The sequence below is a fragment of the Mauremys mutica genome, chromosome 2 (genome assembly GCF_020497125.1).
Source record: "Mauremys mutica isolate MM-2020 ecotype Southern chromosome 2, ASM2049712v1, whole genome shotgun sequence".
NCBI lineage: Eukaryota > Metazoa > Chordata > Testudines > Geoemydidae > Mauremys > Mauremys mutica.
In genome coordinates, this window is record NC_059073.1 from 115901406 (window position 1) to 115928490 (window position 27085).

A 27085-nucleotide genomic window follows, 5' to 3' on the forward strand; every position below is an offset into this window, starting at 1 on the left:
GAAATGTAAGTACAATTTTATATTCAAATTAATTCATAATTATATGGTAAAAATAATAAAGGAAGCAATATTTCAGTAATAGTGTGCTGTGACACTTTTGTATTTTTATGTCTGATTTTGTAAGCAAGTAGTTTTAAAGTGAGATGAAACTTGGGGGTATGCAAGACAAATCAAACTCCTGAAAGGAGAGGTTGAGAGCCACTGCCTTAAATGACTGGATATAGATGAGAAGAAGATGCTGTCCTGAAGTCTTTTAATATCATGACTTATATCAGCTAGAGAACATTATCAGAAGGAGTTCAGGGTGGGAGTGGGGACATAATTAAATTAGTAGGCCCAAGAAAGGTCACCCTTGTAGGCTTTTGAAGGCTAGGACTATAACAATGTTTAAAAGGGGACTGGATAAATTCATGGTGGCTAAGTCCATAAATGGCTATTAGCCAGGATGGGTAAGGAATGGTGTCCCTAGCCTCTGTTTGTCAGAGGGTGGAGATGGATGGCAGGAGAGAGATCACTTGATCATTGCCTGTTAGGTTCACTCCCTCTGGGACACCTGGCATTGACCACTATCGGTAGACAGATACTGGGCTAGAGGGACCTTTGGTCTGACCCGGTACGGCCGTTCTTATGTTCTTAAGAGACTTCCATTTAGGGTTACAACTCCTCATCTAGATAACTGCCCATTTAGCTTCTTGGTCTGGCTTAAGGAAGTCATGTCCAGCAGAGCTCTAGCCACAAAAAATGCCTTACTTAACAAGGAGAGAGTGGAGACAGAAATGGCAGAGCCAGGGAAGCTCACACCCCAGAACTTGGCAGCAGCATTTCCTCATCCCTGGTACAAATACCCCAAATCCACAGAAACCTGCTGTTCAGTTGCTGAAGCCATGGTTGCAGAGAGTGATTTTACTACTCAGAGACCACCACAGGTGATGCTTTGGAAACTTGACACAGAAAACAGAAACCCAACATGACCAGTTGGTGCTGCTTTGCCATGAAAGGAACTCATTCTTCCTCTCCGTGTTATCTGATTTCTTATATATTTGCATATACCACCATGAAGAGAGGAAACAAAAAACACACCTAACTCCCCCAACCCTCACCCCGAAAAAGCCCCTACCTCCTACCTAAAGAGAAAGCAACCTAGGGAATAGCCCGGGAGGCTGAGTGGGAGTTCAGAATTCCTGCCGCCCACAGTCTGAGACAGATCAGGACTGGGATGTTGAAAAGTGACTTGAGCTTACCAAAACGGCTGCCTCAAAATTCAGCACTTCCATGAGTCGACTGTGCCAATGTGAGTGTAAAATAAGCAAAAAGTCCATCAAGTTTAAGGACCAAAGATCAATAAATATTTGACCACCAATGTAATGCCAAAGCCTCAATGGAGCAATTCTAACATCCACTGTTAAACAGGCATGCTATAGTATATTCCAATTCAGTACATATGTTTAGCCAAAAAATCAAAATAACCTCCAAAACAACATCTTGACACCAAAATCTTTAGTCAAATGATTTTTTCCCCCTACAGACTGGTTTTTTTCTTTCCTCTCCAATGTGCCAAATTTTGAATTGAAATCATGAAATGAGGCATTTTATGCTAAATGTGCCCATTTAGTATTGCATGCAAGAATAACATCTCATTGCCTGGGTCACTAGATTTAAAATGCCTTTTTGTAGGAGAAGGAGTGGCCAGTGTAAGGGTCGTTAGCAAATCATTGCCTGATTTCATGAAATCCTGCCTACAGACATTTCCCCAACCATGAGTATGGAAGGGAAAAATAGAAAATAAAAGGAAAAAGAGGTTATCTAATCTTAAGGTGACCAGATAGTAAGTGTGAAAAATCAGGACGAGGGTGAGGAGTAACAGGAACCTATATAAGAAAAAGCCCTGAATATCAGGCCATCTGGTCACTCTATCTAAGCTTCCTCTGTACATAATGATGTTCAGCCAGAACAAGTTTCTGAGCAAATAGTCCCTGCTCCTTTCTCTTCAGTTCTTTGATACATATTTCCATTTGAAAAGCTGGGCTCAATTAGATCCATATTACCTGCAGCAATTAGGGAAAGATGAGGGCTCATATTTAATGGCAATAATGTTTAAAGATACATTAGATAGAAGACGGTGGGAACAATTTTAGCTCTAACAAATGGAACTGTAGAAGTTTAAACACTAGCTCTTCCTTTTTGGGCTTAACAGAAGAGAAGAGGTTAATTCAACTACACTTTAGCAGCCAATGATGCCTTAACCAGCCAGGAAGTTAAACATGGAAGGTTAGAAGGTGAGAAGGATGACATCCACCAGGGCATGTCGCATTTATGCATTACTGTAAAATTCCCGGCCCTGAGATCTTTGGGTTGCTGAAAGTGGCTCTTCACTAGCTGCAGATTGTTAATACTACCTCATATGCACAACTTTTTAGAAGTTTCTCATAACGAATCTTCAGCCAGGTCAGGTCACAATATCTTTCCACAAAAGGAGAATTACTTATATTTTCATCTAAGTACTCTGTTGTATCAACCATTTTAAAACACCCCTTGGAATTTGGTGGAGGACTAACTAAATGAGCAAAAACCTGATTTAGGGAAACCTCTAGAAAGACTCAGTAATCATGTCTGAGTCCACACAAGACTGAGGAAGCTAACAGGAACCCAGAGTCCAAAATTCTGCAATGTCAGTGCTTGCTTACACCAGTTCAAGTGTGATGCAACAGGCAACCCATCTAGTTAGATATATACCCATCTAAAAGGAATAATTTTGTTCTGATCTCAGATACGTGAGTGCCTCTCATGCAGTCTTTCTGTTCTCTCTAGATTCTTCTCAATTTCATTACCTTACCAGCTCACAAGGACTGAGTAAACAGGAACATTGGCAGAGCAGCACAAAGTACACAAGCATATCTGCAATCACAACAAACCAAATATCTTCACTCCAGTGTTGGTGGGGCACAAAACCCTGCTGCAGGTTTAACACTGCAGCATAGCCTTAGTTTTGGAGGATTCATTTCTTGTTTACTATCAGAAAGATTTTTTTTTAAATGTGGGGTCTGATTCAGGACATCTGGGGCATGCTAACCTGTACAGTGTCCCTTCCAAAAAAATGTGATAGATGCATTCTGGAATCTCTCTTTTGTTGAACTGTTACTCAAAAACTTGGCTGTAATCATCAAAAAGTCAAAATACTATTACTCTAACATCACAATAATATGATAAAGTTCTCATAACAGTTTCAGAGGATGACATTTTAATTCTAAAATTGTAAATCTGTTTATCTCCCTAACTGTCAAAACAATACCAGCTTTGTTTCGTAGAGCACCACTAAACAAAACAAAACAAATAAAAATAGGTTTCCCTCCAAAATAGAAACAGCAGTACAGACATGGCCTTGTGGTCCAAGCAGATTTGGGAGCCAGGAACAGCTGAGTTTCAATCCCAGTATGGCAAACAAATTCACCAGCTGGTACACCGCATTGTGGCTAGGAGCAAAGTTGCATATCTTTTCCCCCTGTAGTCCTGCTGACCAGGTCCACTTATTGTCTTGTGACTTGGCCCTCCAGCAGGGTCACCTTTGGTCTCACCCCCTTTGAGATAAACCAAGGTTTTCACCCCAAAGTCCCAAGATCTCACACCAAATCAACAGCCCTGACCCAGTCCCAATAGTCATTCCGGTCCCAGTTTGGCTGTGGGGGGAACCCAGTCCCGCTCTCTATCCTGGGTCCTAGCCCAAGGACCCTTGTAGCAACCACCAAAAGTCGGTATGGTAAGACCTCCCCAGGATCAACCCCCAAATCCCAGTTCTCAAAGCAACAAAAAAAAGGAAACTAAATGGACAAAGAACAGCACCAGCTTTTCTGTCCTACCAGGATCTTCCAGCCATCTATCCTACTGCTCTGCTCACAGGTAACCACAAATTGCTTGGCGCTCTGCTCAGTTCCTTTCTGGGAGCTGAGAATGAGAGGCCTATCTACTTCCCCAGGCTAGGGCCTTCTCAACTGAGCACCTTCCTTTTCAAGGTTCCTGCTCCAACAGCGGCATGCCTCACAGGTGCCGCAGGGTGGCGGGAGGGGGCTGCCTGAACCCAAAGATGCTATTTAACCCATTCTTGCCTGGCGTGGGGTTTGTATACCCAGTCAAACCCAGCTCTAATACTGCTTCCTCCTGTGTCCTAGGGAAATTAACCACCTCCCTGTTTCTCAGCTTTCCCATCTGTAAAATGAGAATATTGAGACTTAATTAGCTACCCAACAGAGGTGGCAGGGAGTGAGGAGTAAGGCCTAATCCTACTCCCACTGAAGTCAATGGGAGTTTTTTACTTTATTTCAGTGGGAGCAGGAATAAGTTTATAAAGAGCTTTGAAAATGAAAAGACTCCCTCCCCCACAATAAGTCACACTTATCAGCAGCAGCAGCAAACAGACGTCTAACAAGTCTGCTTACTCCATTTTGAGTTATTCAGAATCATAGGCATTGTCTACACTTGCGGCCGCACGTAGGGTATGTGCAGCTACACGCCACAGTGAAAGGCGGGCCGTGTCCACGCGCAGCTGGGCAGGGAAGAGTCAGTGGGCAAAGGCTCCAGCAGTGGGACACTCCACTACAGCACTGTAGACATGGGAGGCATGGCTTGGGCATGCACAGAGTCAGATGGGGTATATACCCTGGGGTTCTAATGCCGTAATCGGTGCCGCACTGTCGCCGCCGCTATTTATACCCATGCTAGGTGGGCATACCACAGCGGGTACAGTACAGACACTCTAAGTGTGGACCTACCCATAGATTTTAATGCCAGAAGAGACTGTTATGATCATCTAGTCTGACAGCCTACATAACTAATGATAATTCCTGCGTGAAGCCCATAACTCCTATTTGTGCTACATCTTATATCTTAGAAAAATATCCCATATAGATTTAAAATCTTGTAGTCTGATGTACCAAGAATCACGTAATAGGCACTTGTATATGTGATAATTATGTACAGGAACAAAGTCTTTATGAAAACAGACAAAGAAAACATGCAACAGAATTACACAAATGATTTAGTTTGCACTTTAAAGACGTTTAGAAATTCAAAGTTAGGCAACTCTGTTGCAAGCAGACAGAATAAATATGTTAACTCAGGGCTTAAAAAATAAAACATTGCCAAATGAGAGCTTTTCATGGTGAATGTGGAATGGGAATTAAACCTTCAATTTGTGAAGAATTTAAGCTTTCACTTAAAATAGGTATGTATCTATTCTTTATGGTTGTGAAGCTAACCTACAAATACAAAATGAATGGATCACAGTGACTAGGTCCACCTCCAGAGGCAAGGGCATAGTCTCCAGCAAGTATAAGATAAAAAGAAGGCACTTTTGGCTAATACTACTCAGCCTAGGTGTGCGCTGCATATTTCATTAGGGCAGGGGTCAGCAACCTTGCAGAAGTGGTGTGCCGAGTCTTCATTTATTCACTCTAATTTAAGGTTTTGCGTGCCTGTAATACATTTTAATGTTTTTAGAAGGTCTCTTTCTATAAGTCTATAATATATAACTATTGTTGTATGTAAAGTAAAGAAGGTTTTTAAAATGTTTAAGAAGCTTCATTTAAAAAATAAATTAAAATGCAGAGCCCCCTGGACTGATGGCCAGGACCTGGGCAGTGTGAGTGCCACTGAAAATCAGCTCGCGTGCCGCCTTCGGCACACGTGCCATAGGTTGCCTACCCCTGCATTAGGGTGTGTACCCAGGGATTTTTTTTTTAAAGGAGAACATTTATTGAATACTTAATCATAAAGAACATTATTTTTATTCATCAAACTAAAGAAACTAAAACTTAACTAAACTTTTTTTTTTTAAATTAACAACTAAACTTTACTTAAAAAATACAAACTTAAAAAATGAGACAAAATACCAAATTTTTGCTGTAGTGATAACAGGGGTATACAAAGATACAGTCAATTTTCATGATCTTTATTTTTAACCAGATAATGAGCTAACCCAAATTGACCAAAACAGATTAAGGTTTCTTCATCTTCCTGTCCTAGAGAATGAGACGTCGTGCATCAGGTGTTAAGGACTTAAATTCCTCAATCACATCATTGAAATTAATTGACGAAGCCAATTCTTGTTCAATGTACAAAATCATGAGTGAGTCGAGGCGCTGTTGGGACATTGTACTTAGTTTGTTTTTTATATGTGCTAGTTTTGAAAAGGCTCTTTCACATGAACAGCTTGTAACAGGTAAGACTGCAAAGCATTGAATAGATTTGTAAAAGGCCTGAAACATGGAAGACCAATCTGACTCCTTTAGCCAATCAAGCCACTCTCTGGTGGTGTTCGTAGTGCTACCTTTAGGAACAGATCCGTCATAACCCCAAGGCAATCCGACTTCAGCTTCCAACTCATCCAAGGACACTTTAAATTTGTTGGCAATGATTCTCATATTGTCCCTGCCAAAGTCTAAGCTTAGCAGTTTTCCCATTGCAGTCACAATTTTACAAGTCTTCTGTTCAAATCACTGGTCAATGCTGGTAATCACTGAATCTAGGAGTGGGTAAAATGAAGTTATTCTCTCCTGCTCCTCTTTTGTATCAAAGTGATGCTGGAACTCAAAAGCGTCATCAATATGAGTGGATGTTTTTCTCTTCTTAACTGGGGGAAATCAATATATCATTCTCTACACACATTTTCGCACTGTCATTGAAAACAAATTGAAAATATTCTGGGCCACTTCTCATCGCAGCCAAAGAGCTCCGCAAGCTTTTCACCCCTGTCATTGCAGTAAATAAGTTGAGATCTGGAGCTTGAAGGGCCTTACTCACTTTTACCACCATCTGGAGAATAGGGTGCATCATGTGAAGGGCAAAGATGAGCTTTTATTTTAGCATCAGCAAGGCAAGTTGTTTTGATAATCTCTTGTAAAGCTTGTAAAATGATGGAGTAGTTTTATAAGAACATAAGAAAGGCCGTACTGGGTCAGACCAAAGGTCCATCTAGCCCAGTATCTGTCTACCGACAGTGGCCAATGCCAGGTGCCCCAGCGGGAGTGAATCTAACAGGCAATGATCAAGTGATCTCCTGCCATCCATCTCCATCCTCTGACGAACAGAGGCTAGGGACACCATTCTTACCCATTCTGGCTAATAGCCATTTATGGACTTAGCCACCATGAATTTATCCAGTCCCCTTTTAAACATTGTTATAGTCCTAGCCTTCACAACCTCCTCAGGTAAGGAGTTCCACAAGTTGACTGTGCGCTGCGTGAAGAAGAACTTCCTTTTATTTGTTTTAAACCTGCTGCCTATTAATTTCATTTGGTGACCCCTAGTTCTTGTATTATGGGAATAAGTAAATAACTTTTCCTTATCCACTTTCTCAACATCACTCATGATTTTATATACCTCTATCATGTCCCCCCTTAGTCTTCTCTTTTCCAAGCTGAAGAGTCCTAGCCTCTTTAACCTTTCCTCGTATGGGACCCTCTCTAAACCCCTAATCATTTTAGTTGCCCTTTTCTGAACCTTTTCTAGTGCTAGAATATCTTTTTTGAGGTGAGGAGACCACATCTGTACACATGTTTGATTTACAGCAGCCACTGCTTCTGCTCTGCATGCCCATCTTGTGTTTTACAGTGTCTTCAAAGTCTTCAACTGGGATCCTACTTCTTGTGAAATCTTCTCCATTACTGCATGTCGCACAAGAGTCTCCTCCATGAAGGCATAAAGAGTCTGAACACCACCAAAAAAATCAAAGACAGTTCTGTTTTGTTTAGTTGAAGTGCATGCATCTACTAGGACAAGGTTCAAACAATGCGCACTGCAGTGTACATAGAGTATTTCACTGTTTCCTCCTTTACATTTCATTTGAACTCCCGCAGTACATCCAGACATAGTAGATGCGCCATCAAAACAGATATACATCACTGATGGCCAGTCAATTTTAAGAATGCCAAGGACTTCATTTAACTGGTCAAAAATAGACTGAGGATCAACTGTTAATAGTCTCTGAACAGACAGAAAATGTTCAACTGGACTATGTTTTTCATTGTCAAAATACCTCACCACAATGGACATCTGCTCATGGTGGTCAGTCAGTAGTGTCGTCGGCAATCATTGAGACCATTTTTCCATTTAGTGAAGACACAATCTTTTGTTGTACAACGTTGTACAAGGCCATAATTAAATCATTTTGGATGCGATTACTCAGATAGGTAGCGTTTTGAGGAGATTGTTGCACGTGCTTTGCCATTATGGGGATCATATTTTTGGAGCATATTGACAAGATTTAGAAATAAACCTCTCTCAAAATTGTCAGCTTTTTCATTGTGACCCCTGGATGGTCTCCCACCTTTCGCCAAACACACAACAATGTCAATCAGTCGCTCCATTACACTTCGGTTAGGGCACCGTTCTTCTTCTTGTTTAGACAGATAAGCCTGCTTGCCTCATCAACAATACATCAATAGGTTTCCCTTCATTAAAACTTGACCACGAAGAACAGCTCAACACATGAGATTTTGACAGTTGGTGGTTTTAAAAACATTCGTTAGCCATATGCCATTTTCTGAATCCCTTATCAATAAATGCTGGAGCAGTGTGACCTTTGTTTGCTGCATCATTAGAGGAGAAGAAATGGCAGTAAAAGCAAAATGCTGCGTCCTTTGATGGGCTATATTCTAACCACCTATACTTTTCATACCAATCGGACTGAAAACTTCTTTGTTTATTCCCTATTTTACTTCTAGGAAACATGCTCAATCTAGGCTGATAAGGACCTCTAGATAATCGAGACTGGCGTTCTAATCTATTTTTTGGAATATCACAGACTGGGTCATCAGATGGAATGTTTGATGGCTTTGAATAGGAACTATACTGACCTGAACAGAGACAAATTCTGTTTCTGTTGGTCATTACTCAGTTTATTGCACGCACTGGAACTGGTGGCGGCATTATCTTCATGTAAGTCCTTAACCGAGGAGTCCGAGATATTTGAACTACTATCAGCACATTCATTATAATTCAGTTTGTCTGCTCCTTTTCTTAACAAACCGATCCATATTTTAAAATTAAAAGGGGATATCATATGATTGAATTAAAACGTAAAGCCACGGGCTTGTTATGCTATTTCAGTAGAGTACACGTGACGAAGATTACAAACACTGTAGACACTGCACTGGGCACGCCTGACGCAGCCGCTTATATAGGTCAAAGAATTTTCAAGAATAGTAGTCAGAGGGGGCGGGGAGGACCAATGGTAATGCGGTGCCGCAATAGTGGGGACACATGCTGCGAGCGAACGCGGGCTTTCCATACATTTCTACAACATCTGTATTACGCAATTCAGCGCTTATTGCATAATATAACAATCCATACTTTAAAACTAAAAGATTTAGTTTAGTATCATGCGATTAAATTAAAACGCAAAGCCACTTTTTTTTGTGGGGCGTGTCTGGGCACACCCGGCACACCTCGTACGCATGCCTATGCCACTGAGTATCTAAAAGTAGTGAGGAGTCCAAAAAGACTGTACTAAAACCTCAGGGCAAACAGCCTCTGTGGAGGGTGAGGTTATATATCATGGTAGATCATCAAATTCCTTTCATTTGCCTATCATCACTTCCATCTTTCCAGATTTTATCTTGAGCTCTCTCTCTGTCATCCTAGGTCCCTGTTTTCCTCAGGCACTGCAGTGGGCATATTGCACAGTCTATGAGTGATGAAGAGATATTGCTGTTAATGGCACTCTGAGTATCTTTCCATGATTTCACACAGTGACTTTATACATGAACTGAACAGGAGAGGTGACAAGATTGAGGATTGCAGGACATCACAGATTAAAGCCCTTATTGAACACCTTACTAGTTACTGAAATATGATCAGTTCTTCTCCCTACCTCCCCATTAAGGTAGGATGTCTTTTCCTTTTTAAAATGTTTTATTTTGGGAAAGCAAAATCAAACTACATACATTTTACATGGTACTTTGCCAGAATGAGGCAGACTCTATAGTATGTTGTACATGAACTACTTGAGTTCAAGACAACTCATGTTAGACCTGACATGCAAATATTCCTAATGCAGACATTTCTAATGCACCTTAATTCACACTTTTGCTGTTGGAGCCAATTCATACCTTAATGCACACAAAGGAAGTGAAAGAAGAATGGAACACTAAGAATTTTAGCCACTGACTTTTCAGGGCCTACTTTTCAGTGTTCAAAATTCATTCACTGCAGCGTTAGCTAAGCTTAGTATGTAAGGCTGGAACGGTGTTTGGAGATGCTGACAGTATCTGTATTCACCATGTGCTTTCTTGCCAGTGATTAGCAACAATACTTTGTACTACTTTAGCTCTTTTAATCCACGGTTTGAAAGCACTTACCAAACATTAACAAATTGAGGCTCTCAATATCCTATGAGGCAGATATTACTATTATTTCCATTTTACAGATGGAGACTGAGAAGTAAAGTGACTTGTCCCAGGAGATGCAGTACGACTGTGACGAACCTGTATTATTAGAACCTGGTAAAGTCCTGTGCTTCAGTTACAACAGCAACCTTTCTTTCCTAAGTCACACTGGAGTTCAGTGTATTGCATAAATTAATTGTTTTTTTCATTTTAATTAAGAATGGTCAAACTGTTTCTTCTCTCATGTATATGTAATGTAATCAGGTCCAAGATATTTGTAAATTAAAAAGTCTTGGTTTTCCAGTTGTAGCTTTATTCTAAATATTATTTAAATTATCTTAATACCTAGGAGCCTCGGTCATGTACTAGGACCCCGTTGTATAGGCACCGTACAAACAGAACAGAACAGAAATATGGTCTCCGATCCCAAGAGCTTACAATCTAAGCGCATCACAAGAGACAACAGGTGGATACAGACAGACCCACGGCAGAGTACAAGGAAACAATGAGACAGTATTGGTCAGCTTGACAGGCAGTGGTCTCAGCACAACAGCAGCCTAACCGTTGTCATGGATTTTGTACAGCTCATGGCAAAGAAAGGTTTTAAGAAGTGATTTGAAGGAAGATGATGAGTTAGTTTTGCTGATGTTACAGGGAGCTCCTCCAAGTGAGGAAGGCCACATGGGAGGAAACATAAAAGTTCTTATTTGAAATTTAACAAGATGACAATAGGGTGCATTATGGGTCAACCAGAGACAGGGGCTGACCTTTCTATAGTGAATGAGCGATGATAGGAAGAGTGGGGACATGCTGTGAACATGTAAGGGTCCATAGGTAGAGAAGTCTGTCTATAAATATTGCTATTCTGCTTTATTTTTCTCCCTGTCTTTGATAAAAAAAAAAGATCTATTACAATTTTCTTCTTATTTTGACTACTTTACATAGTGAAAACAAGGTGCATTTAGCACAAACTCTTTTTGTGGCTTTTCCACCACACACACTCTAGTCATTTCTAAATCTGATCACTGGCAAATTACCGTCAGCTGAAAAAACAGTATGTATAACCACCTCATGAAAACATTTTCCTCTACAAGCAGGGTATGTAAATTACAATATTACCAAACAGTAGTTGGCTTGTAAGTTTGTGGAATTTATTACCCAATTTATTTTAAATAGGAAAGACACTTATCTAAGAAATCTCTAAACTGAAAAGACCATTTGGTAATTTAGATACAAAAGAACTGAAAGAAGGAAAGAAACACATATACTTTAGGTGAATTTGTGTATATTTTACTTAGTTTCATCATCATTATATGAAAGCATCTGTATTTTAAATTACTTTTTCAGTTTTATACAAATATTCTTTTCAATCTTTCAATATCCTTAAGAATTTGATTGCTTCTTCAAATGATATCCATCAGAATCTAGCTCATACTAGCAAGTGGTTCACTAGGTACAACATACAGACAAAACATAAAATAAATAATAGTTTTTCTAAGAGGAAAAGTGCATTTCTACTCTGTAAAGAGACTTTGTTAAAAATGGTAGCAGATGGTTCTCCACTTATTGTCTCAATTATTTCCATATCAAATTCTGTAACTGCCAGTCTCACAAACTTGGTCTAAAAGCTGAAAGTGAAGTCACTACCAATAGTAGATTCTGAAAGCCGAATGTCATCACTTGGACCTCTGTAACCACATCATCTTCAAATTGTACCCTCAGTTACACTTTGGCAACCCTATCGCCTTCAGTGGGGCTGCACAGGTGTAACCAGGCGCATAATTTCAGCTATGTCGGCTGCATGCATGGCCCTGAACATAGTTAACATTTTGATTGATTATGCCTAGTTTACTCTCCCAGAGCTGTACTGCTTTTAGACTGCAAGATTGACAATAAAAAAAATTGTGTTTTTAATCACTTAGATAAGCAGTTATAAACTGATTTGAAGATATACAGGGATCTAGGATCTACTAAATAAGAATGTGCCAGAAGTGGTTAGTTTAGTATAAAGTCTGAATTGTGGAAATGGAAGAGTCTCTAAATTTGAAAAGGATACTCAAATACAGCACTACAGCTTTAAGCCTGATGATTTTATCATTTAATCTTTTATTTTTGTTTTCTTCACCCTTTACAAATATTTGGTGAAATGTCAAGGCCCTGATGCAGAACAACAAAAGCTTGCATCCAACTTTTCCTAAAAAGACCCTCTGGTTGCTTCTCTTCATACTAAAAGTTTTCATTTCTTCCATTGATTGAACCTGTACTTTGCAAACATTAGTTAGGATACAACACCACCTCTATGATGTAGGCAAATGTAATCTCTATTTTGCAGATGGGCTATCAATAAAGTCTGAAACTATGATCTGTAAAAAAATTATGAAACTCGTATAAAAAAATAAGCAACTCTGTTCCAGGCAACAACATCAAAGATTCACCAAGCTGTCCATCACCTGCAACAGCTCAGATAACACTTCGAACACACTATCAAGGAGGAGAAGAATGCCTTTAACATACGACACAAAGCACCAATCTCCTATGCTACTGCTGTCAGCCAACCTTACATGACCACTAGTCTCTGCCACACAGATTTCATCTGTCAGAAGTCATCTGTATTTTAAAGTAACTGATAAGTGTCCGCTCGTAATCCATATAAACCAATCACAGGTTGATCATCATGGACAGAAGATAGTTATTAATAATTAACGCCTAGTATGAGCTGAAATGTCAGTACAGACTTAACTTTATTCACCTCAGCAGTCAAAGTCATTGGGACAACTCAAGTGGTTAAATTTAAGCAAGTATTTGTTAGCATGACTGGAAGTTAGCATAGCATTTGCTCTACAGTCATGCATTCTATTGGCTTATCCCTAAGCCCAGCTAAACCAAAGGGAGACTTTCCACAGACTTCAAAAGGCTTTGATCAGCTTTGCCATAAATGGGTTTTGCTTTTTTACCTTTCTGCTGGTCTTCTGTTTCATTAAGTTCTTTTTGTGCTTCTTCAATTTTGTCTGTTTAAGAAAAAAAATACGTCATATTAAAATATAAAATAAAGTTGTAAAAAAGTCATTTCTTGAAAATATCTGCTTGGTGTTAATATGCTAACTACTTTCTTGGATTATCTCATTGACATTTACAGGCAATATATCATTCACACATAAATAAATATATCGTGCAAGTCATACAAGACATTACAGTAATACTGCCAAGTAAAATCTTACTGTGTTGTACTAGCACCTACATTTGCTAAATTGCTACTGATATATTAACATACACAGAATAAGAACTAAAGGAATAAAAGCATTGCTATGGGATATGCAGTTGATAAGTAAACCACAACATGTTCACATTATCTGCAGTAACTCATGTAGCCCAATGGACTACATAAAAAAAAAATAGGCATTAATGTGAATTACTGACATATAAAACATTTTAACACATCTTAGAAAACATCAAGTGCTGTTAAAATGTTACAATGTTATTACAGCATTAAGGATTATGGTAATATAAATCACAAACAAAATTTGTTTTTCCATAAATACTGATGTGGGTAGAATCAAAAGGCCCAACAGCGCTTCCCCATGGTAAAGCCCAAGGACAATGCAAAGGGATGGAAATTGTTCCATTAGCTGTGTGTGGTTTATCCAACTATGGAACTGTCCTACATACCCATAGACCAGCAGGAGGGCCTCTGTGCAGAGAACCTGTGCCTTCATGCTAGCTGTGCTCTCAGCAACCCACCCCTACCAAGGGATCCAATGGAGCCATAGTGGCAAGGCTTCTGCAGTGGGCATCAGTACCATGACACCTCATCATGTGTGCGCACAAGCAGGGATGGGGAGTAGTAGGAAACTAATACAACCTTGAGATGTATTTATTTTTATGTGCAGGTGCAGGAAGACACCCATTTCCTTGGCCAGCCTCCCCACCTGCAGATCTATGGTCCTGCAAACAGCCCTCCACATGTTCTGTGGGAAAAGAGGTGGTGGTGCGGAATGTTGTTGTAGAGGTAGCTGAGCCTGTACTCCACAAGGGAGCAGGGAATCTGCACACACATCTCTTCCCAAGGAAGACTGCATGAACCCAATCAGGTTCAAAGACTTCCGCTCTAGGTATAACTATACCTCAGTCTCATCTTAAATAAGAGATACTACTGTGGAAGTTAATCTCAGTTTTTCCACATCTGTGATGTAGTATCTTTTCCATGCATTGTACGTAAATCTTAAAGATGCATATAACACCTTAGGGAGTGAGTTTGTTTTTTAAATTTAATATCCCCAAATATGAAAACACACACACGGGTAAACTTGGACATTCCTATGCAAACACTTAAAAACAAAGTAACTGAAGATATGAACCAATTCCGGTTTTACTTATCTATCAAGGCCTGAGTTCAGATTATAGCATTTAGATACGAGGTAAATTTTTCAAAAGCAACTAAGTGATTTGGGAGGCCAAGTCCCATTGGACAGCGCATAGTTGGTGGTGAGGCAGAACTGCACTGCTGCAGGAGAATCACTGAAGCTCTCTGGCTGTACTGGTGAAGTGCTTTGAAAGGGTGTAGTACACTCAGAACTCTTGATTTTCACACTGGAGGGATGGAACCTTAGCTCTGGATACTCCCCACCCTCTTTCAGGTAAGTTGTTCCTGGTGGGGAGAATCTTGGTAGTAGCTAGTGTACTCTCAGGAGAACAGGAGCTGCAGTTCTGGCTGGCCTTACCTCCTCCCACTACCCAATGTGAGGCCATGTAAGCGTCCACCATAATCTATCCTCTAGTGAACTTTTCCATGATAGACTCTGCCTTCTTACTGTCTTTCCTAATATCTGAGAGACAAAACAATAACACACCATAAAGATTTGTTAGGGTTTGGCTCACCAGCACTATTTGTAAATAACTGATGTAACAGCCTGCAGTTATTTTTCAATATTTTTTTTTAATTTTGAAAAAAAGTAAAGGAAGAGAACTATAATACAAATACTCTTTTATGGGTTCGGAGAGTAAGTGCTTTATGAGTTATTCCATCTTGTACTTTTAACTCTCAAAACTAACAAGATACAGGATTTATATTCACTACGCACACAGAGGCCCGATCCTTCAAACATTTACACTTGCGAGTAACATCACTCCTGTAAACAGTCCCAGACAATACAATGGGATAGCTTGTGCACATTTAAAGGACTGACCCTCAAATTTATATCGAATTAAACAGCCGAAAAAGACAACTGTAGTCCTGCGGGTGAACTCCTGCCCCCATTTAGGTCAATGGGTTTTTGTCATTGACTTTAGTGGGAGCTGGATGTGACCCACAGCCTGAAGCAGAAAGTTTTATTTAAAATGTGTTATTTGTTTAGTTGTGATTAGTTGTTTACCATAAACAATAGCAAATCAGAAAACAGCAATTTGGAAGCATATATCATACATATTAGATGCTTGTAGATACGCAAAAATTAAGTATATTACATATAAAAGATTGTCTCAAACCCAAATCAACATGCAGTAATTTGTATAGCGGGCCTGATCCTGTGAGGTGCTAAGTGTCTCTTTCGAGTGGGAATTGAGGGTTGTCAGCAGCTTGCAGCATCAGGCCCCCAATGATGAATCTATTGCAAGAGGCAGCATTAAGGAGTTGTTCACATATCTAGGCAGGCTGACTGACTTTATACAATACAGACTTTATATACTTGTATCTTCTCAGAGTTGGGCATAACTGAAATGTACCCTGTTTTTATTTTAATGCTTTCCCCTGGGAAAAGATCTGTCAAAGACAATTACTAAAAAAAAAAAGTAAAATATGAAGCATCAAAGGTGCAGTTTTTATACACCCCTTTCGCGATTGCTTTCATGGGAGAGAGAAATACAACCTCTTTGACAATCTCATTTTACTGTTCTTCTAAAGATTATTTCTTTAATTACTTAAAAACTACTCAAGATAGGTCCCAGGCAGACTGTGAAGAGCTACAAAAGGATCTCTCAAAACTGGGTGACTGGGCAATAAAATGGCAGATGAAATTCAGTGTTGATAAATGCAAAGTAATGCACATTGGAAAACATAATCCCAACAATACTTATAAAATGATGGGGTCTAAATTAGCTGCTACCACTCAAGAAAGAGAACTTGGAGTCATTGTCGATAGTTCTCCGAAAACATCCACTCAATGTGCAGCAGCAGTCAAAAATGTAAACAGAATGTTGGGAATTATTAAGACAGGGATAGATAAGAAGACAGAAAATACCATATTACCTCTATATAAATCCATGGTACACCCACATATTGAAAACTACGTACAGATGTGATCGCCCCATCTCAAGAAAAGATATATTGGAATTGGAAAAGGTTCAGAAAAGGGCAACAAAAATGATTAGGGGTATGGAATGGCTCCGTATGAGGAGAGCTTAATAAGACTGGGACTTTTCAGCTGGGAAAAGACGACCACTAAGTGGGGATATGATAAAGGTCTATAAAATCATGACTGGTGTGGAGAAAGTAAATAAGGAAGTGTTATTTACTCCTCATAACACAAGAACTAGACATCACCAAATGAAATTAATAGGCAGCATGTTTAAAACAAACAAAAGGAAGTATTTTGTCACACAATGCACAGTCAACCTGTGGAACTCCTTGCCAGAGGATGTTGTAAAGGCCAAGACTAACAAGGTTAAAAAAAGAACTAGGTAAGTTCATGGAGAATAGGTCCATCAATGGCTATTAGACAGGATGGACAGGGATGGTGTCCCTAGCCTTTGTTTGCCATAAGTGAGAAATAGGCAACAGGGGATGGATCACTTGATGATTACCTGTTCTGTTCATTCCCTCTGGGGCACCTGGCATTGGCCATGATCAGAAGACAGGGTATTGGGCTAGATGGACCTTTAGTCTGATCCAGTATGGCTACTCTTATGTTCTTATGTACTTAACAGTTGAAGCACTAAGATATTTTATTAATATCTATATGACACATTTTAAAGTATATTACATCACTGGGATTCACAGGCAATCTGGAAATGAACATTGTCTACATCCTTCCAGCCCTGACTGGTATTTGTGAACCAGATAATCTTTAAGATTCCTAAGATGCTACTTAGCAATCCAAAACGGTAAGTGGGATATCCACCTCATTTCCCCATATGTTTTGGCATATACACAGCACATAAGACATAATGTTTGCCTTTCTTCAGATAATTTAGCAGGTTTTTCATCTAAATGTATATTCGAAAATACTAAGAGCTACAAAACTGCATTCTACTTAGATCTTCAGAAGGACTATTAAGAAGTATTTTGAGTCCCTAAAGTGCATTCTGTTTTCCTTATTTCAAATAAACTATAACAAGTGCCCATCAGAAATTCCTAACCACTTGTAGCATAGTCTGTTACCTTAAGCAATGAGAAGCTGATAATGGAAATAATAACTAGGTAACTACACATTTTGTATACAGCCAAGACATTTTTTTCACTTCCTGCAAGTCCTGCTATATCCTTCAATAAATTACTATAACTATTGCATACAAGTGTTTCTTTGCAACATATGCATCAATACAGATGAGTTTCAAGCATTCTGAACTTAGAAAAACGTCAATATTGTACTGACAGAGAGCCATTCAGAAATACTATGAGGAGTCCAGTGGCACCTTAAAAACTAACAGATTTATTTGCCCTAATAAATCTGTTAGTCTTTAAGGTGCCACTAGACTCCTTCTTGTTTTTGTGGATGCAGAGTAACACAGCTACCCCTGATTCTGAAATACTGAACAGAGTGGCCAAACAAGCAAGAATAATGCAACACAAAATTTACTTCCATAACATATTTGACAAGTTCTGTTTAATTTTTAATTGTAATTATAATTTTAATTATTTTTAAGATTTAATTTTAATACTTCATAACACTTTACTACAGCACTCTTACTAAATATTTGCTGAGAAGTGAGAACGAGAAGCTTCCAAATTTGTTTGTACCTGAGGTGTATGGATTGGCATGGCTCTAATTTACTAAGAATTTCATTGAGTACTACATGTTTGCAGCAATACTTACCAGACAGATACCTTTACTAATCATGTATAGAACACTGCAAATATTCATAGCACTTTATAAAACTGAGCAGGGTATGTACCCCGCCTCAAGGATTTTACACTCTAAGGCCTAGTCTACCCCTAAAATGTATGTCAGCCTAGCTACATCATGCAGGGCTGTAAAAATTTCCATGCCCTGCACGCTGCCGGTCTGGAGTTCCGGCCACCAGCCCCGCTCAGCCCACTGCTGGTCTGAGGTCCCGGCCACCGGCCCCGCTCAGCCCAGACTGGCAGCGAGCTGAACAGGGCCTGGAATCCTTGTCTGGGGTTCCAGCCACCAGCCCCGCTCAGCCCGCTGCCGGTCAGGGGTTCCATTCACTCAGCTGACAGCTGGCTGAGCGGGGCCAGTGGCCAGGACTTCAGACCAGCAGCGGGCTGAGTGGCTCAGTCTGCTGCCAGTCTGAGGTCCTGGCCGCTGCCACCACTCAGCCCACTGCCAGTCTGGGGTTGAGTCCGCCAGCTCCTGCCAGCCGGGATCCTGGCCGCCAGCCCCCCTCAGCCCACCACCTGCCTGGGGTTCTGTTCACCCAGGCTGGCAGGAGGCTGAGCGGGGTCGGCGGCTGGGACCCTGACTGGCAAGGGGTCGGCAGCCGGAACCCCAGACCGTCAGCGGGCTGAGTGCTACGGCACCCAAGACTGGCAGCGGACTGAGCCACTCAGCCCCATGCCGGCCCCGTTCTGCCCGCTGCTGGCTGAGTGAATGCAACCCCAGACCGGCAGCGGGCTGAGTGGGGCTGGTGGCTGGAACCCTAGACAAGGATCTCAGGCAAGGATCACACTAAATTGATAAGATCTGCATTTTAATTTTATTTTTACTGAAGCTTCTTAAATATTTTAAAAACCTTATTTACTTTAAATACAACAATAGTTTATTTATATACTATAGGCCTTCTACAAACATTAAAATGTATTACTGGCACGCGAAACCTTAAATTACAGGGAACTTGGCACACCACTTCGGAAAGGTTGCCGATCCCTGGTCTACACTATGGCACTACAGCAGCACAGTTACATCGTTTTAGCTGTGTTGCTGCAGCGGCAGTAGCGTAAACACGGCCTAAGGCACTAATTCTCAATCTGATCTGACAGACAAGTGTGAGAGGAATTACGTCCAGTGGTGAGCTGGAGCTGGTTCCCACAGGTTCTCAAGAATCGGTTGCTAAAATTAGATATCCATGGAGAACCGGTTGTTAAAGGGCCAGGGGGTGGGCAAAGAACTCCGGTCTGCGGGCCGGACCATCCTGTTGCTCCCAGGATTCCCAGCTGGGGAGGCTGAGGCTCCCCCGGCCCTTCCCCCGCTTTCCCCCAGCTGCAGCGTGGCCAGCTGCCGGCACTGAGCTCCAGAGTCATCCTGCTGCCGCTTTTTGAGAGGCCTGGCAAGGTGTGTGGGGGGGTCCTGCTGCAAGCTCCAGGGCTGGCCAGAGGGGAGGGGGCAAGTGGCGCAATTGACCCGGGCCCCTGGCCCCACGAGGATGTCTACCCCCCACCACAGAGCTGCAGCATGGCCAGCAGCTGGGCAGCTCAGCTGAGCTCTGGAGTCGTCCTGCTGCTTTGAGCTGCCGGCAAGGTAAAGGGGGAGGGGGCTGCAAGCTCTAGGGCTGCTGGGGGGGCAAGTGGGGCAATTTGCCCCAGGCCCTGCAGGGGCCCCCGGCCCCACGGGTATGTCTCCCCTTGCCCCGGCCCCTCCCCCGCTCCCCCCCTTTAAATCAGAACTTTTTATAGGGAACCGGTTGTTAAGATTTTGGCAGCTCATCACTGATTACGTGCCCTTAATGACAAAACCGTATACCGTACTGTATCTTTTACACATTTATAACCATTAGTTCTTGTCTATACTGAGAAACTGCATTGTGTTTAAAAAGGTATTAGCTAACACATTTTAATTAACATAATGTTACATATGATTTTACCCTAAGCGGGATTCCTACTGTTAACCACTACTAGATAACGTGTTGCTTCTGTCAACACCAGAAACTAAGCTGTATTTAACATCAAATTAGTTAAAATGTGCTAGCTAACACATTTTCCATCTGTAGATATGGCCTCAGGATACGTCTGATAAAACAATATATTCTGCTTTTTCAGTTACAGGAATAATTGGTTTACTGTGAAGGTTTGTGGAGTTACATTACATAATATATTTTCAAGCTCTGCACAAAAGTTATAAATACTTCTTCCCTCTTTTTCTTTAGAAAAGCATCAGATGTACTAAAAATAACTTGCTAAATAACATTAAATTGCTGTAAAAAACAGTCCACAGAACTTCCCCAAAGTAATTCCTAGAGCAGATCTTTTAGAGAAAACATCCAATCTTGATTTATACCCACCATGAACTTGGTAAGTTGTTCCAATTGTTAATTACTTTTAATGTACACCTTACTATGTCTGAATTTTTCTAGATTCAACTTCCAGCCACTGCATCGTCTTATACCTTTCTCTACTAGACTAAATAGCCCATTATCAAATATTTGTTCCTTGTTTAGATACTTATAAACTGTGATGAAGTCACACCTTAACCTTCTTTCTGTTAAGCTAAATAGATTGAGCTCCTTGAGTCTATCGCTATGAGGCATGTTTTCTAATCCTTTAATCATTCTCGTGGCTATTCTCTGAACTCTCTCTAATTTATCAATATTCTTCTTGAATTGTGGACACCAGAACTGTACACAGTATTCCAGCAGCGGTCCCACCAGTGTCAAATACAGAGGTAAAATAACCTCTTTACTGCTACTTGAGATTTCCTTGTTTTGGCATCCAAGGATTGCATTACCCCTTTTTCAGAGTCTCAGTTTCCCAGGATAGTGTCTTCCATCCTCTAAGGACGGCCTACATTCTTTGTTCCTAGGTATATACATTTACGTTTAGCCCTCTCACCCACAGATTTAGACGAGTGCTTGGGTCCTGCTCCCCCTTGAGAAGACGCACCCCAGGGCTGGCTTCTTATAGATTTTCACTCTTCACCGGTACTTCTCCTTATTTTAGTCACACTGTAGTACAAATACACCATCAATATCAAGATACAAAACCTATATTTAAAATCTGAGCAGGCAATGGCAGCATCAGCTCTTATATCATTGCCAGGAGAAAACATTTAGCTCCTTATAAACCTGCTTATCTTGACTCTAGTAAAACAAAACCAAAAACCATTTCACGACCACTGCTTTGACCAGAATAATCCTGCTAACAAATGCATCGATTTTCTTCTTGCTTTAGGGAATTGGATACAGCACCCTCTTAAAATGTGTTTCACTAGAGAACTACTACTTCTGCTGCATTTTTATTCAATGCCACAGCTGTCGTTTGTAAAACACAGTTTAGAAAATTATTACATACAGTATGGATTACTTGATACAAAATTTAGGAGAGAATTCTGAGTAAGATAACATCTTTCTGCCCATCAACCAAGACTTTTATATTCCCTCATCACGTAGTGTTTGAGCACCTGTGAGATATACCCACCTGTTAAAATTGGAAGTATCAAGTCAATCACACATTAGTACAGCAAAAAGATTCAGGTGAGTTAACTGAAACTTTCAATTGTATTCATTATCCAGCATTTTCATTAAACATCACTCCCTAGGCAATAAATACCATTTTACTTCTCAGATTTATGTTATTAAAAATAACCTGGTTTTCTACTAAAGCCATCTTTATTTGACAAGCATCCAACATAAAGATCATTCCGTTTCAGATTCTTTCTTCAGCAGCACAAGCTACAGCTAAAACATTATACCCTATCACAGAGAGAACTGCCATCTTCAGATATATATGGTATTTTCCTTGAAAGTCACTTGTATTCTATTCTGTATATGTTCTTATACATTACTCATCAACATAGTACGAGCACCTTCCAGTTATCTATTAAACTAATATCTGGTATATGTTAATTGTGTTCTTATCCTTGCCCCAGGGGGAGAAGTGTATGCAGTGAAGTGTCTTGTTTTGATAGGGTTGTGTGTTTGTTTTTTGGGAGGATTTGAGGGGGGTTATTTTTTATAATATGCATTTTCCTATGAGAAGGCAAGGTTGAAGAAATGTGTCTTGCACTTGAATGTGGTGAGGTTTGTAAAGGAGCAAGTTAATCTGTGAGCGAGTAGGTGTAGTATCTGTAAGTGCTGTAAATCCCTTGTACTGAAGATTGTTTTGCTAGTCCAAAACTCCCACCACTACCTTCCTGCCACAGAATCCAACCCTCTGAAATAGACAATTAGCACTAAAAAGCCACAAAAATTATGTTACCAAACATCTTGGGGCTAGTCTACACTTACCTGCCGGGTCGACGCGGTGAGTTCGACTTCTCGGAGTTCGAACTATCGCGTCTAATCTAGTTCGAACTCCCCGTGCGCTCCGGTCGACTCCGGTACTCCACCACTGCAAACGGCGGTGGCGGAGTCGACCTTGGAGCCACGGACTTCGATCCCGCGGTGTCTGGACGGGTAAGTAGTTCGAACTAGGGTACTTCGAGTTCAGCTACGCTATTCACGTAGCTGAACTTGCGTGCCCTAGTTCGACCCCCGCCCTTAGTGTAGACCTGCCCTTGAACTTGCCCCATCACAAATCTCATCAGATCCAAGTGCAAGACACACTTCTTCAACCTTGTCTTCTCTAACATAGCAACATGCATATTAAAAGAAAAATATACCGTCCAAAACACAGACCCTGAAACAAGCAAAGCCCTATCAAAACAAGACACTTCACTGCATATACTTCTCCCCCTGGGGAGAAGATAAGAGCACAATTAACACATGCCAAATGTTAGTTTAATGCATGACTGGAAGGTGCTCGTAGTATATTGATAAGAACATATATTAAATACTTTAAAGTCAAACGTCTGTCTGAAAGTGCTTTACCTAATAGTGCTACAAGTAACATCCATGATTATTGTAACTAAAAGACTACACTGGACAATAATTGCCCCTATTTTTCAGGTTTGTGAACTGGACACTGCTTTTGTATATTGTCAGTTTCACCGGTTCCCCATACATTCAGTTGTCTCTCACCATGTGGATCTTTCATGCAGCAACAGGGAATGGAAAAAAAGTTCTTACAAATGAGACAATATGTTTTGATTCTAAAAATTGGCAGGCAGATTCAGAGAAGGTTTAATTGCTGAAACTACCTATTATAAATGCGTAAGTATTAATATTTTGAGTTTAATGTGTTTCTTTAGGTGTAAAGTATTCTACCAGCCAGTATCTATTTGATCAGTGACTTATCAGACAAAAGTATTTCAGGAAAATTTTCATGAACCTTTTTCTTACTGTTGACTTTGAACACTATCAACATATTATGTGTCCTAAATTATTATTTGTCATTTAAAAATTAAAATAATAAAAAAAACAATCAACATAAAATAATCTTCACTCATTTTTATTTTAAGAAATGCTTTGTATTTTTAAAAAGAGGTTTGATTATGTTAAATAACATGCTTTATAATTTTCAGACTAAATGTACATAAGCAGTGAACATACGTACCACATTAGTGAAACATTCAGTGCCGTAACTGTGTATATATTAAACGTAATACACAAAGGCTCCAATCTTACGATCGTGTGTGTGTTACTTTAAGCATAAGACACAAGGTGAGTGGGGTGCTATCTTTTATTGGACCCAACTTCTGTTGGTGAATGAGACAAGCTTTTGAACTACACATAGCTTAGTGGGACTTGTGCATAAATTATATGTGTTTGAAAAATCAGGTCCAAAGTCAATCCTCCACACTATGAAATTAATCACCTCCACAATGTTATCTTATCTTGATACTATTTGAATTTTTATACTGTTTGAATTGATTATTAAACTTGCTCAAAATAGGCTGACAAAGATAGATCGATCCTTGGATGACGACTACTTGCATCACTAGTTTAGAAAAATAAAAAACAAACAAACAAACCCAAAGAATTAAGTACCTTCTAATCTGTGGAGACAACCAAAACCCACAGTTACTATCAAGCAAACCACTCAGAAGTAAAGAAGGTGAAAGATCAACAGCTGAATCATCTGATGAAGGCATCTTTTTACATTGTATGAATAAGTATATTATGTAATCGCTTTAGTTTTCATTACACTGAAGGATAGCGACTATCCCAGTAGTGCCACAAAACAAGGCATTACTATGTTTACCTCAGATATTAGCCGTGACACAAGACAATTATTTTTTATTTATAGCTGTTTCAATTATATAACCAAGTACAAATAATGATAGCAATAGTGTCTGCACTTGCAGAGTTTCTAATCAACAAACTACTGAAATAATTACTACACTGCTATGTTGATATTCTACACAGAAAGCCAAATATTACCTATATACATAGAACTGAATGATCATTATAGCTAACATGTTCTTAATTATATAAGTTGCTAGTGGAGCTACTATTCAACCTTTAATTTGTGCTTTATATGCTCTCTCTACATAACTCAGTATAGGATTTTTTTTAAAGGAACAATATAGAAACAGTATGAAAAAGGTAAATAAAAAAATAACCGCAACCATAAGGGGCAAGTTGTTCCAGTTACATTTGAAGAAATCAAAGAAAAAAACCACAAGTATCCATTCCAGATTCTGACAGGGAAATGGTTGAAGTCAACAAAGGCTGGTGATTTCTTAGCCAATTCATGGAATGACAAGATATCATTAGTACAGGTCTATGGCAGGGGTTATACTGCAGGCAAGTTGTGGAGGTATCAGTATTTTTCTTTTTTATATGATGTAACTCAGTTTACTTTATTCATATATCAGAGGGGTATCCGTGTTAGTCTGGATCTGTAAAAGCAGCAAAGAGTCCTGTGGCACCTTATAGACTAAGGCCTTGTCTACACTACAAGACTATTTCGAATCTACTTAAGTCGAATTTGTGGATTCGACCTTATGAAGTCGAATTTGTGTATCCACAGTAAATACACTAATTCGAATTTCTGAGTCCACAGTAACGGGGCTGGCATCGACTTTGGAAGCGGTGCACTGTGGGAAGCTATCCCACAGTTCCCGCAGTCCCCGCTGCCCATTGGAATGCTGGGTAGAGCTCCCAATGCCTGCTGGGGGAAAAATGTGTCGAGGGTGCTTTTGGGTAACTGTTGTCATTGAACCGTCAATCACGCCCTCCCTCCCTGAAAGCTCCGGCGGGAAATCTGTTCGCGCCCTTCTCTTGTCAGTTACAGCGCGGACACCACAGCACTGCGAGCATGGAGCCCGCTGCGATCATCGCTGCACTTATGGCCGTTGTCAACTCCTCGCACCTTATCGTCCACCTCTTCCACAGTCAGCTGCTGAGAAATCGGGCGAGGAGGCTCCAGCAGCGCGGTGAGGAGAGTGGCGCAGACCTCTCAGAAAGCAGGGTACGCCGCGCCGTGGAGATCATGGTGGCAATGGGTCAAGTTCATGGTGTGGAACGGCGATTCTGGGCCCGGGAAACAAGCACGGACTGGTGGGACCGCATAGTGCTGCAGGTCTGGGATGAATCACAGTGGCTGCGGAACTTCAGGATGCATAAGGGCACTTTCCTTGAACTGTGTGACTTGCTGTCCCCTGCCCTGAAGCGCCAGGACACCCGGATGCGAGCAGCCCTGAGTGTGCAGAAGCGAGTGGCCATAGCCCTCTGGAAACTTGCAACACCAGACAGCTACCGGTCAGTAGTGAACCACTTTGGCGTGGGCAAATCTACCGTGGGGGTTGCTGTGATTGAAGTAGCCCACGCAATCGTTGAGCAACTTCTCTCAAAGGTAGTGACTCTCGGAAACGTCCAGGACATCATAGATGGCTTCGCCGCGATGGGATTCCCAAACTGCGGTGGGGCTATAGATGGGACTCACATCCCTATCCTGGCACCAGCCCACCAGGCCAGCGAGTACATTAACCGAAAGGGCTACTTTTCAATGGTGCTGCAAGCACTGGTAGACCATAGGGGACGTTTTACCAACATCTTCGTTGGGTGGGCGGGCAAGGTTCATGACGCGCGTGTGTTCAGGAACTCTGGTCTGTTTAAACGCCTCCAGGCAGGTACTTTCTTCCCGGACCACAAAATAACGGTTGGGGATGTGCAGATGCCTACAGTGATCCTCGGGGACCCAGCCTACCCGCTAATGCCCTGGCTCATGAAGCCCTATACAGGCGCCTTGGACAGAGAGAAGGAACTCTTCAACTACCGGCTGAGCAAGTGCAGAATGGTGGTGGAGTGTGCTTTCGGACGTCTCAAGGGGAGATGGCGGAGCTTACTGACTCGCTCGGACATCAGCGAAAAGAATATCCCCGTAGTTATTGCTGCTTGCTGTGTGCTACACAATCTCTGTGAGAGCAAGGGCGAGACCTTTTTGTCCGGATGGGAGGTTGAGGCAAATCGCCTGGCTGCAGTTTACGCTCAGCCAGACACCCGTGCCGAGAGAATATCCCAGCGGGAAGCGCTGTGTATCCGGGAGGCTTTGAAAGCAAGTTTCCTCGGAGAGCAGTGTAACCTATGACTCTCCACTTGCTTTCAAGAGAAACTGACCCTGGGCCTGTGTCTGTATGTGTCGATTTCGATCTGCGGTTACATACCCCGTTCTCAAAGTTTCCCCCACTTCCAAAGCACGTTTTAAAGCAAATTAATTGTTACACTCATTATTAATAAATCTTTGTTTTACTTTGCATTTCTGTTCAGGTGTTGAAACA

At 40.9% G+C, this 27085-nt stretch overlaps 1 protein-coding gene across 3 annotated transcripts in view; it reads right to left on the reverse strand.

Annotated features, from left to right (window-relative positions):
* HIVEP1 (HIVEP zinc finger 1) overlaps positions 1–27085 on the reverse strand; it is a 193531-nt gene that overhangs the window by 70347 nt on the left and 96099 nt on the right. For all 3 annotated transcript variants that reach the window (XM_045005283.1, XM_045005284.1, XM_045005285.1), the window contains one exon: positions 13331–13384. In XM_045005283.1, coding sequence (XP_044861218.1) covers positions 13331–13384 — 54 coding nt within the window. The remainder of the gene's footprint in view (positions 1–13330; positions 13385–27085) is intronic.